The 18,465-nt window shown below is 36.5% G+C and overlaps 1 protein-coding gene and 1 pseudogene across 2 annotated transcripts in view; both read left to right on the plus strand.

The window, feature by feature from the left end:
* SMCHD1 (structural maintenance of chromosomes flexible hinge domain containing 1) overlaps positions 1 to 18,465 on the plus strand; it is a 159,599-nt gene that overhangs the window by 126,919 nt on the left and 14,215 nt on the right. Inside the window, exons 40-45 of one of the 2 annotated variants that reach the window (XM_032293271.1) lie at positions 1,297 to 1,382; positions 2,016 to 2,138; positions 5,439 to 5,629; positions 7,810 to 7,919; positions 8,177 to 8,247; positions 13,761 to 13,932. In XM_032293271.1, coding sequence (XP_032149162.1) covers positions 1,297 to 1,382; positions 2,016 to 2,138; positions 5,439 to 5,629; positions 7,810 to 7,919; positions 8,177 to 8,247; positions 13,761 to 13,932 — 753 coding nt within the window. The remainder of the gene's footprint in view (positions 1 to 1,296; positions 1,383 to 2,015; positions 2,139 to 5,438; positions 5,630 to 7,809; positions 7,920 to 8,176; positions 8,248 to 13,760; positions 13,933 to 18,465) is intronic. The other variant, XR_004273454.1, reaches the window with a different exon arrangement.
* LOC116561658 lies at positions 4,605 to 4,694 on the plus strand (annotated as a pseudogene).

Consider the following 18,465-nt stretch of genomic DNA (forward strand, 5'->3'; position numbering starts at 1 on the left):
TTGCAGAAAGGTGGCAATGATGGTTGACATTGTCGTTGATAATTGCTAAGATGAAGTATTTCTTATTTTAAATAAATATGTATCATACTTACTTGTAGAAAATTGACATGTTCTGTTAGGAATCTGGACCTGTGGAAAATTTAAGGCTTTCAACATAATAATAATGTTTATATTTATCTCCAGCTTCTGGCAAAAGATACTGGATAATACTATCACCAAGGAAGTGATGTGTAACATAAATTTTTTATTTGGCTCCTGAGCTATATGTATTTTACTTCAAACATCCACAGTTTGTCATACTATGAAGGTATCTGGGGTGTCATACACTCGTACTGAAATATGTAAATTATTCTTGAGTCAATTCATAGAACATTTGCTGCAATTTTTTTTTTTTGGAGGCACAGTCTCACTCTGTCGCCCAACCTGGAGTGCAGTGGCTCGATCTCACTCACTGCAATCTCTGCCTCCTGAGATCATATGATTCTCGTGCCTTAGCCTCCCACGTAACTAGGATTACAGGTGCGCACTACCACACTGGCTAATTTTTATACTTTTAGTAGAGACGGGGTTTCACCATGTTGGGCAGGCTGGTCTTGAACTCCTGCTCTCAAGTGATCTGCCCACCTTGGCCTCCCAAAGTGCTAGAATTACAGGCATGAGCCACCGCACCCAGCCTACATTTGCTGCGATTCTTAATAATATTGTTTATAATTGAAAGACAAGACACTTTCTGAGTTGTGCTCTATCATCTTCCCTTTTCATTTGTCAGATTTTTTTGCTAAGGATTTTGGCTTTGTGTTAGTTATTTTGATCAGTTAACCAACAAATATTTACTGCTTGCCTCAAAGTACTCACTTTTGTATATGCCTATACAAAATCAAGGATATTTAGAATATAATAGGCGCTAAATCTAGAAATAAGATAATATATCATCTGTGTAGCACTAAAAATTGTTTTTGTAAAGTTTACTTTGAGAACAACCTTGTGCAATTATGTGTAAATTATGTATACTCATGTGGGTTAAGATTAAATAACTTATCCAACATTACTAGGAGTTTGCAGTATATCATATCTCCCTTTAGTTGGATTAATTCTGTTTTCTCATTTTTATATATCAGAACTGAGCCTTAAGATGTATAGTTTAATTTTGAATTTCTAAAATAGTCACCTATCAATTTTCATTTTAGCATCAGACATCAAAAGGGAAAAACAAAAGGAATTTTAAAATATTTTTCAAAAACTATGGTTTTGGCAGCTTTCAGAAATTGATGCAAATTTTTTTTTTTTAAATTTTAGGTCAATTTGAAGAAGCAAGATTAAAAGAGGCCCAATTGCGAAATGAACTAAAAATACATAATATTGACATTCCTACAACACAGCAGGTATAGTTTCCAAGTATACATGAAAGATTTTTTATTAAAGTCTATTCTACAGTTTTCTCAGTTTTTCAGGTTTTATTAGGAATTCCATGAGTACTGTTTTAGGGTACAAAGATGTGTACATTGTAGTTTAGTCACTTACTAGACATAAAAAATGACTAACAAAATGATAGAGTGCTCTATTAAAAGAAATTGCAATTTGTATTTTTAATGTAATGACACCAATAAATGCAGTTAATACATCAGTTCAAGTACTGCATTGAAAAGGCTGCATAGTCAATACACGGGTTGGTAAATAAGAGAAAATAACAAAAAGCAATTTAGATTTTTAAAATTTATTTTTTTTTATATATGTAACTAGGTTTCAAAGAAAAGTCTTATTATAGGTAGTGCATTTCTTGGCTAAGATTTTGTTAAATTCAGTGAAGTGGAAACTTCATATTACTATAACCATGGTTTTTAAATTTTTGTTTTCTCTCTCTCTCTCTCTCTCTCTCTCTCTCTCTGTGTTTTCTGATTTTTTTTTTAATAATGTCTGCTTACCAACTCTATATTCTTGAGTTATCTAAATTGTTAATTTTTCTCCACTGTCACTATGGGCTGCCTTTTAATTTTTTTTTTTTAAATAAATTATAGGTGCCGCACATTGAAACACTTCTGAAAAGAAAGCTATCAGAACAGGAAGAACTAAAGAAAAAACCTAGAAGATCATGTACTCTTCCAAACTATACTAAAGGCAGTGGAGATGTGTTGGGAAAGGTTTGTGTTTGTTAAGCCTTTTGAGAGGCAGTACTTTTTATTCTCTTGCTTGTTTAAAATGGGTCTTCTAAAAGTAACAAAGTGTCAGGTTCTTTGTAATGTATTTCTTTCCGATAAAGTACCTGCTCTCATTATTGCAATAGGGATTTGGCAGAGTTTAAACCAAAAATCTGTAATATTACTATTGAGGGCTGTGGCAGAAGCTGTTAGCATGTATTATTAGGTCAAGGCTTATTGTTTGCTTAGAGATACTTTCGTGTAATGCAGCTCTTTTTTAGAGGGAGAGACGGTCTCACTGCCACCCAGGCTGCAGTGCAGTGGTAAGACTGTGGCTCACTGCTCCCTCCATCACTGGGCTCAAGCGATCCTCCTGCCTCAGCCCCCCAAGTAGCTGTGACTGCAAGATGTGCCACCGTGCCCAGCTGAAACGGAGGGCAAGTAATTTGCTCAGAGTTGCACAGCTAGCAGATGGCAGAGCCAGGGCCAAAACCCCAGGTAGTCTGACTCTGGAGCCTATGGTTATTGCCTATACATGTATATTCTACTTTTATAACCACAGTCTAAACCGTTATTTTGTAGTATTTCTCATTTATGCATAAGGAAATTGAAATCCAGGGAGCTCAAATAACTTGTTAAAATATAGTTAAAGGTATAGCTTAGATATGACTCAAGGTCTCTCTGACTCTAAAGTCTATGGTAGTACTGCCCCCCTGAAAATAGGGGGTAATGTGTAGCAATGTTTATGATGAAAGCTATGTTACATTATTACCCAAACCTCAAATCTGCAGATTTAAAAAATTAATTGAATTTTAATTTAAGTTAAATTAAATATAAATTTATGCATTAGGAAATGAGTTGCCAATATACAATGTTTTAAAATGTTACTCTTTGGAACCAATTTTTAGAAATCAATTATTTGATCCTAAGCATATAAATATCTGGTTTCCACATTTTAATAATTCATCCAATATAAAATTCTTGCACAATATGTAAGATTTTTACCAACATATATATTTTAGCAAGAGAGATGTATTTTAAAGTCTTTTTAAATATTTCCCATTGCATGTCTTGAAAATCTTGGGGAAATCTTTTAAATCTCATTTTACATAGTTTCTCTTTTGTTTCCTCAGAAGTACAAACCCTACACTAACCAGTAGGAGAACTTTACAATCCCTCCATGTCATCCTTAGTCTTTTCCCTTGCTTCCTTAAAAAATACTCTTTCTGGCATTTATTCTAAAACTAGAATAGTCTTCAGTGTGGTGGCTCACGCCCGTAATCCCTACACTTTGGGAGGCTGAGGCGGGCGCGTTACCTGAGGTCAGGAATTTGAGACTAGCCTGGCCAACCTGGTGAAACCCCATCTCTAATAAAAAATACAAAAACTAGCCAGATGTGATGATGTCCACCTGTAATTCCAGCTACTCAGGAGGCTGAGGCAGGAGAATTGTTTGAACCCGGGAGGCAGAGGTTGCAGTGAGCCAAGATCACACCACTGCACTCAAGCCTAGGCGACAAAGTGAGACTCTGTCTAAAAAAAAAAAAAAAACTAGAATAAATAATCCTAGGAACAAGGGGAGATTTTTCCCCCCAAACCTTAAAACATATTTATTTTTAATATCGTGAATACCTCAAGTAACTTACATATTTTATGCTTTTCTTCCTCAATTCCAAATATCTTGAAATCCCATCTCTAAATGAGGAAGATTTATAGCAGTTTTAAGATTTTTTTGTTCAGTTAAACATATTATAGTTATTATTAACATGCCCTTCTAAATAGGTTTTTATGCCAGTATTGTTGTATTTTTTACAAACACATCTAAATGTCACAAGTAGGCCATTTCATGTGCTTACATTTCATCTGCCTCTATTAATTCTTTCTCCATTGGCTAGAACATTGTTTTCATTTACATGTACTAGTTTTTTTGCATGATAGTTTTCTTAGCTTTCTTCCACTCACTTCTAGAGAATTAGAATATAAGGGTAGATGTTAGGATGTGTTTTGTTTTTAGGGTTTTTTTGAGACAGGATCTCACTCCTGTCATCCAGGCTGGAGTGCAGTGGTGCAATCTTGGCTCACTGTAGCCTCGACTTCTTGAACTCAGGTGATCCTCCCACTTCAGCCTCCCGAGAAGCTGGGAATACAGTTTCATGCCACCATGCTCCCCTAATTTTTTGTGTTTTTAGTAGAAATGGGGTTTCGTGGTGTTGCCCAAGCTGGTCTCAAACTCCTGGGCTCAAGCAGTCCACCTGCCTCAACTCCCAAAGTGCCAGGATGATAATTGTGAGTCACCACATCCAGCCTGATGTTTCTAAAAGTGACACACAGTGTTCTTATTGCTAGGGCAGGTTTGTGCTACCAGATTAAGTAAGATTAAAGGGTAGACACCACCATACTAGCACAATGAATTAGGCTTTGATAGTGGCCACAATAGTCCAACTTTGGTGGACTTGACTTTGAACAAGAATCCTTGTTGATGATTGGGTGGTCATGCTTGTATGTGACATATGCCACCCTTGAACCTTGTTATGATGTTGGCATATTACCTGCCTGACCTGAGGGAAAGAAAAAGAATACTTGTGACTGAAGCAAAGATTTATAATTATTTATTTATTCTAAGCTCCAAAGAATTGTTCCGAGAAACAGAAACAGTTTTTTTTTTGAGACAGGGTCTTGCTCTGTCACCCAGACTGTAGTGCATTGGCACAATCTCAGCTCCCTGTAGCCTCCTGGCTCAAGCTATCCTCCTGCCCCAGCCTCTTGAGTAGCAGAAGAAACAATTCTTATTTGTGATGTTTAGACTTGTTTTCTGAAAGGAATGCTATAATAGTGGAGTGAAGTGTTTACTTAGAAGGGAAGGGTATATTAAATGTATTTATGTTTAATTGAACTGCATTATTTTATGTGTGTATTATTTAAATACACTTTATGATGATTTTACCAGGAAGACAGATTCCATTTTTATAGAGTATTAAAATGTGAAAAAAGTATGTATTATTAGCTAATAATATTCCTAATTATTTCGTCCCTGAGAGGTCTGAGAAAAAAAAAATTCCTAATATTTTTATTTGCTCTTTTTTTTGCAACTTTACTGGAGTTTAGTTTTAGAAAAAAATTTTTTAATTTAATAGCAGAATAGAATGTTTAATATATTCAAGTTAAGTTTTTAACAACTTGACTATTTTTAATTCATGTGTTTCAGAAGTTTTTGTTATCTAGGCTTGTGCTTTTAAAGTAATATCAAATTTTTATATATGTATTTTATATTTTTTTACTTGATTTTATTAAAATGGGTTATAGATTGCACATCTAGCACAAATTGAAGATGATAGAGCTGCGATGGTTATTTCTTGGCATCTGGCAAGTGACATGGACTGTGTAGTCACCCTAACCACTGATGCTGCACGTCGTATCTATGATGAAACCCAAGGTCGTCAGCAGGTGTTGCCCCTTGATTCTATTTATAAGAAGACCCTTCCAGATTGGAAAAGGTTAGAAAAAAGTGAAAGTAATGATTTTTTCTGAAATATATGTTCTGTTTTTTTTAACAAACCTTGATTTAAAAATGATTTATCTAAAAGATATCTAAAACAGAGAATTGACTTTAATTATTTACATTATTTTTGTCTTCATCACAAATAGGCATTTTTCATTGTTTATGCTGGCTATGTTTTATTTGCCAATTAAATGTCATTTGTATATGTAACATATACACACAAAGACATGCACAAAAAAACCCACAGCAAATCTTTGGCCTTTACAACAGGAAAGATGGAAGGATATTATTATTGTTAACTGAATATGCAACACCTTTATTTGGAATAAGGCTAGAGTTGCTTATCTTTTAGCCTGTTTATACTCTATGAAAATAAGCCATCATTTAGATAGAGAGGATTTGTTGGAATGGCTATTCAGCAGATATTGGAAGTGCTAATAGTAGGGTTGAAATGTAAGAGACTGTTTAGTTGGATATTACATCTTTATTTCAATATAAAGTTAGTTTCTTTAATTGTTTTCTCATTTACTTTTCAAAATATGTTTTTAGGGGATAACCATGGAAACCAATTACACATTTTTAATCTAAATTCCTTTTTTTTTTTAATTTTTAAATTTTTATTTTTTGAGATGCAATCTTGCTTTGTCAGCCAAGCTGGTCGTGATCACGACACAGTACAGCCTCAACCCCCCTGGACTCAAGTGATCTTCCACCTCGGCTTTCTGAGTAGCTGGGACTACAGGTGCATGCCACCACACCCAGCTAATTTTTTCTTTAAGAGATGAGGTCTTGCTATATCAGGCTGGTCTCAAACATTTGGGACCAAGCAGTCCTCCCACCTCAGCCTCCCATACCGCTGGGATTACAGGCATGAGCACCGACCCAGCCCCTTTTTTATATTTTATGTGTACTCTTGATTAGGCCTACTTTTAAAAATTCACCTAAAGACAGGAAGAAAATACTAACAAAATAATAAATAAAAATGTGTAATAGAGTATTAGCGAGTAATTTCCTTAGATTACTAAACAAAGCTTTTCAGGGCTTGTAATTGCATAGGAATGGGGACTTGAAGGAGAACCGGATCTCATTAAGAGTCTACAATTTCAGTAAACATGTTATTTCATCTTATAAATCTAAAACTAGATTGAGGAAACAGCTGGGTGTTGAACTCAAATCTATCAGATTCTAGTTACCACCCTGCAACTAGTCAGTACTCAAAGGAACAGTGTGGGAAATCCTGACAGGTCATAATTACTGTGTTAATAAGGGTATACTTTTTTCTTTTTTAAAGAGAAGAGATTTCACTCTTGCCTATGCTGGAGTGCAGTGGTTCCTCACAGGCACGGTCATAGCTCACTCTAGCCTCAAACTCTTGGGCTCAAGTGATCCTCCTGCCTCAGCCTCCCAAGTAACTGGGACTAGAGGCACATGCCCCCACACCCTAATACTTTTTGTGAGAAGAATTTTTTCTCCAAGAGGGCTTCTTTATCTCTATAATCCCTGGAGACTAAGTTAAAAATCCTTGATTTAGGGAAACTGGATTTGACATTTAGGGCTAATGTTTGTTCTAGAAACTAATTATGCTCTCTGTTTCTGGTATTCTCCCTCTTACTGGGATTGAGTTAACTAGAGCTCCTCCCTGCCTATGTTGAAGGGAAGGTCCCTGCCACCCTAATCAACTACGGTCTCAGAAATTCCATTGTTACCATCTGCTGGCTTCTATTGCTCTTCCTATATTGTATGGGAAGGACAGGGAGCCAGGGGACATAGAGCTGCCTTCCTCATATGTGTCTCAGTCTTGAGCCGTGCCCCTTCCCCTACTCAGTCTGTGGGCACTCTTCACATGAACAGTTATTCATTGGTACTCTCATTTGGAGCCAGCTTTAAAGGCTACCTTTTTTTCTTTCCTCGTCAAATGAAACTATTATTATATCATTAATACAAACTAATAGAGGGTAGTAGTACAGATAAAACCAAGTAATTTTTTATGTGGTAAATATTGTTTTCATTTCTAAGGGCATAATAGCAGATCATTTAGAAGTGTCACTTGTGGTGGATTGGGAGTTGATTATTTGATCAAAATGATGCGCAATATATTCATGTTTTCCATATTGTCTTTTTTAAAATTAAAAAGTCATGTGCTTTAATAGTTTTTTAAAATTTCTTTTTATTTAGACCTCTACCTCATTTCCGAAATGGAAAATTATATTTTAAACCCATTGGAGATCCAGTCTTTGCTAGAGACTTGTTAACATTTCCAGATAATATAGAACATTGTGAAACAGGTAAAAGACATTATGGTGACTTTAATTTTGTACAGATGTTAAATTTGTGATAAAAATCTATAAATTACTGATAATGAAAATTTATGTTCTTATTTTGCTTATAAGTCATATATTTATCAGTATTTTTCAGAGGACAGTCAAATAAAATTATAACAATAGTAGCATTCTTTCAAAGAAAGATTTGCAATGTGTATTATATTTTAATATGACCAAGGAAAATACCATAATTTTCAAAATTCATTTGTTGACTTTTTTAGTATTTGGTATGCTGCTAGGAGACACCATTATTTTGGATAATCTGGATGCAGCCAATCATTATAGAAAAGAGGTACGTATTTGATTTCTTTTTAAATTTGTAGGCTTCAATTTTAATGTGTATCATATCATTTGATGATACATATACCAATGTTTAAGTAACCTTTTCATAACCAGTTTAAATTCTACAAATTGATAAGCAGCATAAAAGTAGGCAAAATGTAGGAATGAATGGGCCAGGATGCAAATTTAAATAGATGTGTTTGGGGCTATGAAATTATCTAAGACTCAAAACAGTGTCTATTAGTATTGGAAATAAGTGCTGTCAAATAATTTGGGTGTAAAATGTAATTTGCTACATCACTTTGTATTAGTTTGCTGGGACAGCTATTCACTGGTACAAATAATAGAAATATTATTGTCCCACAACAGACTGGATGGCTTAAATAATAGAAATTTATTGTCCCACAGTTCTGGACACTGGAGATCCAAATTCACAATTTCAGTAGGGCTGGTTTCTTCTGAAGACTATGATTGAAGGATCTGTTCCAGGCCTCTCCCTGCCTTGTAGATGGCTGTCTTTCCCCTGTCTCTTTACATCTGTGTGTAACTGTGTTCAAGTTTCCCCTTTGTTGTAAGGATACCAATCATATTGGATCAGGGCCCACCGCAGTGACCTCATAATAACTTGATTACCTCAGTAAAGACCCTGTCTCTAAATAATGTCATATTCTGAGGGACTAGGGGTTAGGACTTTAACATGGATTTGTCGGGGGGCTGGTCCAAAGGTAATGAGTTATCTCAGTTGATTATTCACGGTCAATTACAGCTCTAACTCTTTGTTTTATACTTTCCTCCCCTTCTCACTAGTCTATTTTACTGGTCTTATAAAAAAATAAAATAAAATGAAAGATTTTGAGGGAGCACAGTTTAGCCCACAGCACCTTTGGAGGGGAGTTTGGCAATATAAATATTTCAGTTATTTACTGCTGCTATATAACACTCTAAATATTAAGTTTCAACAACAATGACATGTATTAGCCCTCTTAACTCTGTATGTTTCTCCAAGTGATGTTGGCTAGTTGAACTGGGATAATGGCAAGACTAAAATGCCTGCCTTATGTAGCTGGCAACAGGTACCTGTTGTCACCTGGCAAATCAGCTGATATTGGCCAGAGGTCCTGTTGGGAATGTCTGCTAGGGTTATTATTCTCACCCATAAGGGTCAGGTAGAGTAGGCTAATGCCATTTAGAGTTTTAAAACCTCTTTTGTCTAGCTAAGAGGATCCAGGAGGGCAGTAGTTTAAATCTTTCAGAAGTCTTAACAAAGGGACATCCTTGACTTGATTTTGACTCTTAAGGCCACATTTTATAGACAGTACCCTGGATTCGATCTAAGCCAATATGTGTAAATAGTGTATTCTAGAATTACAGGGACCATAGGGTTCATCTAGGATGATCTATGACCAGTGAGAATAGAGAGAAACCGTAAGCTGATAACAAATAATGGAGAGCCGGACATGTGATGCATGCCTGTAGTTCCAGCTACTTGGGAAGCTGAGAGAGGTTTTCTTGAACCCAAGAGTTCAAGGCTATAGGCTGTTGTGTGCTCTGATCATGCCTGTGAGTAGCCATTGCACTCCAGCCTAGGCATATAATGAGACCTTGTCTCTAAAAAAATAAAAATTTTTAAAAGGGAGGTAGGGTATTTGTCCCAAGTCACACTACTAATTTATGGCAGAGCTAGACCTAAACTGGTCTGAGTCCTAAACTGGTCTGAGTAATTTTTCTTTGGGCCTAGTTAAGAAACAATAATAGGGGCGAGTACAGTGGCTCACACTTGTAACCCCAGCAGTTTGAGGTCAGGAGTTTGGGACCAGCTTGGCCAACATGGTGAAACCTCATCTCTACTAAAAATACAAAAATTAGCCAGGTGTGGTGGCAGGTACCTATAATCCCAGGCACTTGGGAGGCTGAGGCAGGAGAATCACCTGAGCTCGGGAGGTGGAGGTTACAGTGAGCAGAGATCATGCGGCTACATTCCAGCCTAGGCAACAGAGCGAGATTCCATCTTGTGGTGGTGGGGGGGCGGGGGGCGGGGAATAAAGCAATAATAAATGCATCTAAGTTTAGAAAAATTAAATTACTGGGATTATTGAGCATTATATAGCTAATTGGAAAATGGTATTTGGCATCTTCATGAATGTTTCCTTTTAAACCAAATAATAAGTATAATATACTGTACCAGAAACTGGCTGTGGGTGGGAGAGCTACTATATTCTGGTTGTGGTTAGCATTCTTATATATCCCAAATTATGAAGTAGAAACATACTCATTAAATGTTATGATAGCATGGAATCAGTTTGGAGGAGGTAAGAAGCTTACTGGTGAGGATAGAACTAACGAATAGGATGATAACTGGAAGACTCTAGTTCAACCAGATATTTGCATACTTACTGTGTATGAGACAGGGGTGTGCTGTTGCGTGTTGAACTAGCTCTCTGAGGAGGCATGTGAAGTCCCTGATTTGTAGCTTTTGCCAGTTTTTATGGTGTAAGTGCCTGTGTCATGGATCATTTCCAGCAGACTATATGAAGTCCTTCATGCCTATATGAATGTGGTGTTCAGGAGACTTGACTTCTGTGACCCAGGATAAACTGGCTACAGCACATCACTAGGCACAGTGCTCTAAGGGTTATACGGTGATGAACTAGGCAAACCAGATAGCCATTGGAAACTCCAGGTGAGATTAGCTTAAATGCTATTTCAGATATATATCTTAATGAACTGGCAAGAAAGTGAGGATTTTAAGTGGATATGGGAACCCAGAGAGATAAACAGAACACTAATGCCAGGTTTTTGCAGTAAGAACATTTGCCAAACTAATTGAACTTAAGCATTGATTTTTCACTCCCTCGAGGGGCTTGAGGGTAGGAGACAAAACCCAGGGCTCTAAACAACATGGGGAATCTGATAACTGGGGACACCCCCTCCATGGGGGGAACCTTAGCATAAGGGTAAACAAACACATAAACCTGTCACCTTCTTCTCAACTCCAGCTGCTTCAGGGAACTACCAGAAAATTCTCTTTCTTGAACCTTGGCACTAAGTAGAAAAGTTAAAAAGTTAAACATTTTTCTAGAGAATTCATCAATGTAAACAGATTGAATCTAATATCTGTTTCCAACAGGCTTCCATACTACTTGGATGTTCTGAAAACCCTCAAGTGCAGAACTTGAGGATTTCATGTGCAGGGCTAGTAGTGTCTTTAGATATCCGATTGAAGCAAACACAAATATTTGCTGGAGAAATTTCACCATTATTTTAGAATGGAAATAATTTTCACATTTAAAATGAGAGCAAATATTTAAAAAGTGTTAACTAATATTTGATTAATATAGTTCAAAAAAAGAAAGTGTTGAAAATGCAAAAAGAACAAGTCAACTTGAAAAAAATTAAATAGTGCTTCTAAAAATCAAAAGCTATAATAGAAATTAAATACTGAGCAGGTTTAATATCTTAAGAAAGAATTTGTGAATTAAAAGAAGGGTCAGAAAAAAATATTCAGATTGCAACCCAGAGAGAAAGAGAAAATGGAATGTAAGACAAAGAAGTTGAAGAGACAGGGATTTCTTCTTCATAATCGATAATAGCACATACTGATTTCCTTGCTTCCAGGTTTCTAAATGAAGCCTTAGGTAACTTTGCCAATTAAATACTATTTTAAAGCTCTTCTGAGAAAAGGTTCTTAATGACATTCCTTGGTCACATTGTTGGGTGTCAGAGTTGTAATACTGTTGTTCATTCCAGAATTTCCAAACACTATCATGCCTTTCTTTGTCCTTAGGTAGAATCATGAGATTGAGGGAGAATTGAGAAACTGTGAAAGTAGTATTTCCAGAATTATTGTAAAAGGGGAGTCAAATTGTCTGTCCTTCTGCCATAACTCTTTTCCCTTATATTGTCTGTTAACAAGAGAATAAAAAATCTTTACATTTTAGTGTATTAAAGATCATATTAGGCTGAGCATGATGGCTCATGTCTGTAATCCCAGCACTTTGAGAGGCCAAGACAGGAGTATCACTTGAAGCCAAGAGTTCAAGACCAGCCTAGGCAACATAGTGAGACCCCCATTGTTTGAGCCCAAAAGTCAGAGGCTGTAGTGAGCCATGATCATGCCACTGCATTCCAGCCTGGGCAACATAGCACAACTCAAAATATATGTATGTATGTATGTGTATATAATCCTTCGAAACATTGCCTGAATCTTGATAAATGGATAGCACATGAAGCCAGTTTGTATTTTTGGTTGTTGCTGTTCACCACTAGAAACACACAAACCCAAACCAAAACTAAGAAATTAAGTTGTGCTTATTTCTTATAAAAACAAATAATTTTTGAATTTGTAAATACTGACTTTACCAAAGAATTCACTACAGGATTTCTTCAAATAATCATCTTATTACATTTACTTTATCTTATATTTATATAATTCAGAGACTATTTAGCCCCAATATTAGATTGGACTACATTTTTGTGCTTGTTAAAAATTACGGTATTCTTCTTCAGTCATTAATGTATGTGTGTATATTTTATTTTATTGTATGGGTGTGCCATAATTTACTTGTGTAACTTGTTGAGACATGTAAGTTTACTATTCATTATTAAAACAATATTTCACTGTACATCATTCACATTTGTGATTATTTTTTCCTGATGAGAGTCTTAGAAGTAGAACTGCTGAATCATACAGAATGTTAAACTTTTTAATACTTGTCACATTTCCTTTGAGAAGGGCTATCTCAGGGCACCCCCAAAGGGGTGTGTGTGTATGTGTGTATGTATTTTAATATACTGAATAGTAAAAATATCTGAATTCCACGTCTCTGGTTACCAATGAAGTTTAATTTTTATTTTTAAATATTTCCTGCACCTTTTTTGCAAGAACATTCTTCTAGATCACAACATACTAAATCCAGTGTTTTTCTTTTATTCTGATTTTTCTGAAGAATTTCATTCTTAATTAACTCTTCATCTTTTCCTTTCCATTACTTTAGCTTTTCTACATGATTTTAGTTCCCCTAACTCTCAAATTATCACCTTTTTATCTTCCCATAACTAAAACCATAGTATTATCTTCAGAAGGGTCAGTCTAATGCTTTCCAGTCTGAATTTCTGCAACGTCGTAATATTCTCCTTTTGCTATCCTTTGGTCATCTAAAAAAACTTAACATCTAACAGAGGAAACTGGGTTGGCAGTGCTACCTTGATACTTAACTGCCATGGGTTCCAAAGCGCAGAACTCTCTGGCCTGTCCTCTTCCTTCTACTTACCAATCCAGTCATCATTCACTTTTTTCACTTGTGTTATCACTCTTTTAGGCTGACATTAGAGAAGCTGTCTAATTCATCTCTCTGCCTCTGGATTTTGCCCTCCAGTTTATCTTACACGTCACTAGTTACTAATTTTGTGAAAATACTGCCATGATCCTGTCATTTCTAACCTCAGAAACCTAAAATGATTTCTCCTTTTTTGGAGCAGTTGAAATAAGTTGCTCACTACTTAATATTCACTTATTTACAATAGGTTGTTAAAATTACACACTGTCCTACACTGTTGACCAGAGATGGAGATCGAATTCGAAGTAATGGAAAGTTTGGGGGCCTTCAGAATAAAGCTCCTCCAATGGATAAACTTCGGGGAATGGTATTTGGAGCTCCAGTACCAAAACAGTGCCTGATCTTAGGGGAACAAATAGGTATGTTAAATAAGTACTTAAATAGCAATTTCTAATTTGATTTTACTCTTTAATTTTTTTTAAGAGCTTATGTTTTGAGAATCTAACATGAAAAATTAACCAGTAACAAATTTAAATAAGATGTTTTTGTCTACTACTTTCAGCTTTTTTATATCAGGTAGTTTAGAGTTATGTAGCTAGTAGCTTTATCCTTTATATTTTCATTCCTATATGTGTCACATACCTGTGTTCCCAGCTACTTGGGAAGCTAAGATAAGAGTGTCGCTTGAACCCAGGAGTTTGAGGTCAGCCTGGGCAACATAGTGAGACTCCATCTCTTAAAAAAAAAGAAGATATTTTTGTCCTGATTGAATAAGTCAGTATTTTATTACTTAATCATAATACTTAATTTTATCTTGAAATTTATAACTATCTAGAACAATTAAGACTTATTAGAAAGTGTATGACATGTGATCTCCTGCCCCTTTGACCCTTCCACAGGCTGTGTCCCTTTGCATCTAATTAGCCAATATAATTGTCTCTGCACATCTATTCTCTGAAGCACATGTACGTAATAGGAAGTTTCCTTACCATCTATTACCTTAGAGCCTATTTGCTCTTAATTTATATAATTAATTCTAATACACTCAACTCTCTACTTTCCCATCACAGAGCAGTTTGTTGTTGTTAACTTTCTTTTAATTGCAAAATACATATAACTTAAAATTTACCATCTTAACTATTTTTAAGAGTACAAGTCTTTGATGTTAAATGCATTCACATTGTTGTTCATTCTTTGTCTGGAACAGTTTTCAGTATGCACAGCTGAAACTTTGTATAAACTCTCCATTGTCCATTCCCTGGCAGCCATTATACTACTTTTTGTCTCTCTGAATATGACTATTTTAGATACTTCATATAAGTGCAGTCGTACAGTATTTGTTCTTTTGTGACTGGCTTTGCATAAAGTCCTCAAGGTCTGTCCATGTTGTAATAAGTGTTAAATGTCCCTCCTTTGTAAGGCTGAGTAATACATATTCCATTGCATGTATTTGTAAGATTTTGTTTACTTCTATTTTTTCTTTCTCTTTTTTTTTTTTTTTTTTTTTTTTTTTTTTGTTTTTTGAGGTAAAGTTTTGTTCTGTCACCATGCTGGAGTACACTGGCACGATCTTGGCTCAGTGCAACCTCTGACTCCCTGGCTCAAGCAATTCTTCTGCCTCAGCCTCCCGAGTAGCTGGGATTACGGGCACGCACCACCATGCCCAGCTAATTTTTTAATTTTTAGTAGACACAGGGTTTCACCATGTTGATCAGGATGGTCTCAATCTCCTGACCATGTCATGATCTGCCCGCCTCGGCCTCCCAAAGTGCTGGGATTACAGGCATGAGCCGCCGTGCCTGCTGGTCTTTTTATTTTCTTTTCTTTTTTGAGACAGAGTTTCACTCTTGTTGCCCAAGCTGGAGTGCAATGGCATGATCTCGGCTCACTGCAACCTCCACCTCCCAGGTTCAGGCAATTCTCCTGCCTCAGCCACCCAAGTTGCTAAGATTACAGGCGTGTCCTACCACACCTGGCTAATTTTTGTATCTGTAGTAGAGATGGGGTTTGAACTCCTGGGTTCAAGTGATCCCCCTTCCTTGGCCTCCCAAAGTGCTGGGATTACAAGCATGAGCCACCACACCCAGCCACTTTGTTTACTTTTATTAAAGTAAAATACACATAGAAAAATGCACACATTTCATGAACATTCAGTTTGATGGATCTTCACAACATGAACACTGCACTTGTATTAAAAATAGAACATCTGGCTGGGCGTGGTGGCTCACACCTGTAATCCCAGCACTTTGGGAGGCTGAGGCAGGTGGATTACCTGAGGTCAGGAATTTAAGACTAGCCTTGCCAACATGGTAAAACCCCATCTCTACCAAAAATACAAAAATTAGCTGGGTGTGGTGGCAGGTGGCTCTTGTGCCAGCTACTCTCAAAGCTGTGGCAGGAGCATCGCTTGAGCCTGGGAGGTGGAGGTTGCAATGAACCGAGATTGTGCCATTGCACTCCAGCCTGGGTGACAAGAGCGAAACTCCATATAAAAAAAATTTTTTTCAAACACCGGTACTTTAGAAAATTTCTTTTTTTCTCCTCCAGTCCCCATCCAACATTCCATACTCAAAGGATAACAATTTTCTTGACTTACAGTAACATAGATTAATTTTGCCCATTTTTATACTTTATATACATGGAATTCTGCAGTGCATACCTTTTTATGTGTCTGCTTTTGTTCATTCAACGCTATGCATATAGTTCGTTTTCATTGCAGGATAGTATTTCATTGTGTGAATGAAATGTACAATTTATTTATTCTACTGTTGAGGAATTTGAGTAGTGTCTTAGTCTGTTTTGTGTTGCTATAAAGGAATACCTGAAGTTGGGTAATCTATAAAGAAAAAAAGATAATTGTTCATACAGTTTTTCTGGCTGAAAAGTTCAAGATTGGGCATCTGCATCTGGTGAGGGCCTCAGGCTGCTTCCAGTCACAGTAGATGAAGAGGAGCTGGCATGTGCCATCATCACATCTTAAGAAAGGAAGCAAAAGGGGAGGGCAGGTGCCATGTTCTTTTAACAACCAGCTTTTAGGAACAGAGCAAGAATTCACTCACTCCCACGGGATGGCACTAATCTATTCATGAGGGATCTGCCTTCATGACCTCAACATTAGGCCTCACCTCCCAGCACCACTATGGATTAAATTTTAACATGAGCTTTGGTGGAGACAGACAAACCATAGCAGGTAATTTCCATTTTGGGCTATCAGTTTAGCCTCAGAAGTTTTTAAAAGAGTAGTTGAGAAAGGTGGTGGGAAGAAGAGTCATACTTCTGTTTATGATGTCAGTTAACACATACAGTCTCTGCAATGAGTAAGTATCTAAAGAAACTGATAAGAAATCAGAGAAAACATTTTAATCAAGGTCAGTGAACCAATGTAAAAGGCCTCAACTCTATACATAAGCGTGTTATGGCAGTAGTTCCCAGTACCAGAAAGAATTACCTATGGAACTTAAAAATACACAAATGTCATATCTTCAAAGATACACTCCTACATATAGACTAATGATTCATTGATAAGAACTCAAAGGAGACCAAGTAAGGTTACTAATCATATAAAGTACTTTTGGTTGTAAGCAACCATCTGTGACTACTTTAAGCCAAACAGGAATCTATTGGAAGGAAACTGGAAGATACCACAGATTTAAAGGAGATGGAAACAGCCAAGACAAACTCAGAGACAACTCTGGGACAGTCAGCAGCCTTGTGTTCCATATACCTTCACCCTGCAATTTTAATACAACCGAACTCTCACCACTACCAGGAGAAAGAAATGCCCAATGCCTTCCAGGTCAGCTGGATTTAGTACAGATCAAATAAAGCAAACAGCTTTGGGGACGTTCCCCTGGATATCATGGAATCATTCTCAGAGCAAAAGCAATTTTGAGGAAGGCCATTCACAATAAAAATTGTCTACTACTAGCATAGTTATAAGCAAAGTATTTGTCTTCTAAATAATTTGCCTATACATCATCTTGCATGATAGTATTTGGTATGAGATAAGAGCAAATCAGAGCATAAGAAAAAAAATTACTGGATATTTATGTATTATGAAATATTATGTAGCAGACACCCTGTTAAGGTTGTCACATGAATGATCTTATTTACTACTGTTATCTTCATTTTATAGATGAAGAAGTTGAGGCTCAAAAAGGTTAGTTAAGTTTCCCATGTTTAGAACAGTGTGTATTCGTTACCACATTGAAGAAAGAGTAGAAAGAAAAATACTTTTCTGTAATTCTGGATTATATAATTGAGATAATTTTTTTCTCCATTATCCCTTTTCTATATATTTTCCATACCTGCCTCAGTGAACATTGTGTCACTTTCATAATCAGAAAAATTTACTAATTGCTTTTAGTATTCATGTTATTTTCATTTTTTATTTTTTTTATTTTTTGAGATGGAGCCTCGCTCTGTTGCCCCAGCTTGAGTGCAGTGGCACAAACTCAGCTAATTGCAACCTCCACCTGCCAGGTTCAAGTGATTCTTGTGCTTCAGCCTTCCAAGTAGCTGGGATTACAGGTGTGTGCCTCCAGGCCCAGCTAATTTTTATATATTTGTAAAGATGGGGTTTCACCATGTTGGCCAGGCTGGTTTCAAATTCCTGACCTCAGCTATCTCCCCACCTTAGCCTCTCCTGGGATTGCAATGTGAGCCACCACACCCAGCCAAATTCATGTTCTTTTAAAGCATAATTGATCTTCTAGGAAATGTGCCTAAACAAACAATTCTAAATATAGATAAGGCATTGTTTTACTCAGATGAATATCACAGCTTTTTTTTCTTTTTATTTGTTTTTCGTTTTTGTTTTGAGACAGGGTCTCACTTTGTTGCCCAGGTTGGAATGCAGTGGCATGATCATGGCTCACCATAGCCTTCCAACTTCTTAGGCTCAGATGATCCTCCCACCTTAGCCTTTTGAGTAGCTGGAACTACAGGCTTCT

The sequence above is a fragment of the Sapajus apella genome, unplaced genomic scaffold, assembly GCF_009761245.1.
Source record: "Sapajus apella isolate SASKATOON/1434 unplaced genomic scaffold, GSC_monkey_1.0 scaffold29, whole genome shotgun sequence".
Lineage (NCBI taxonomy): Eukaryota > Metazoa > Chordata > Mammalia > Primates > Cebidae > Sapajus > Sapajus apella.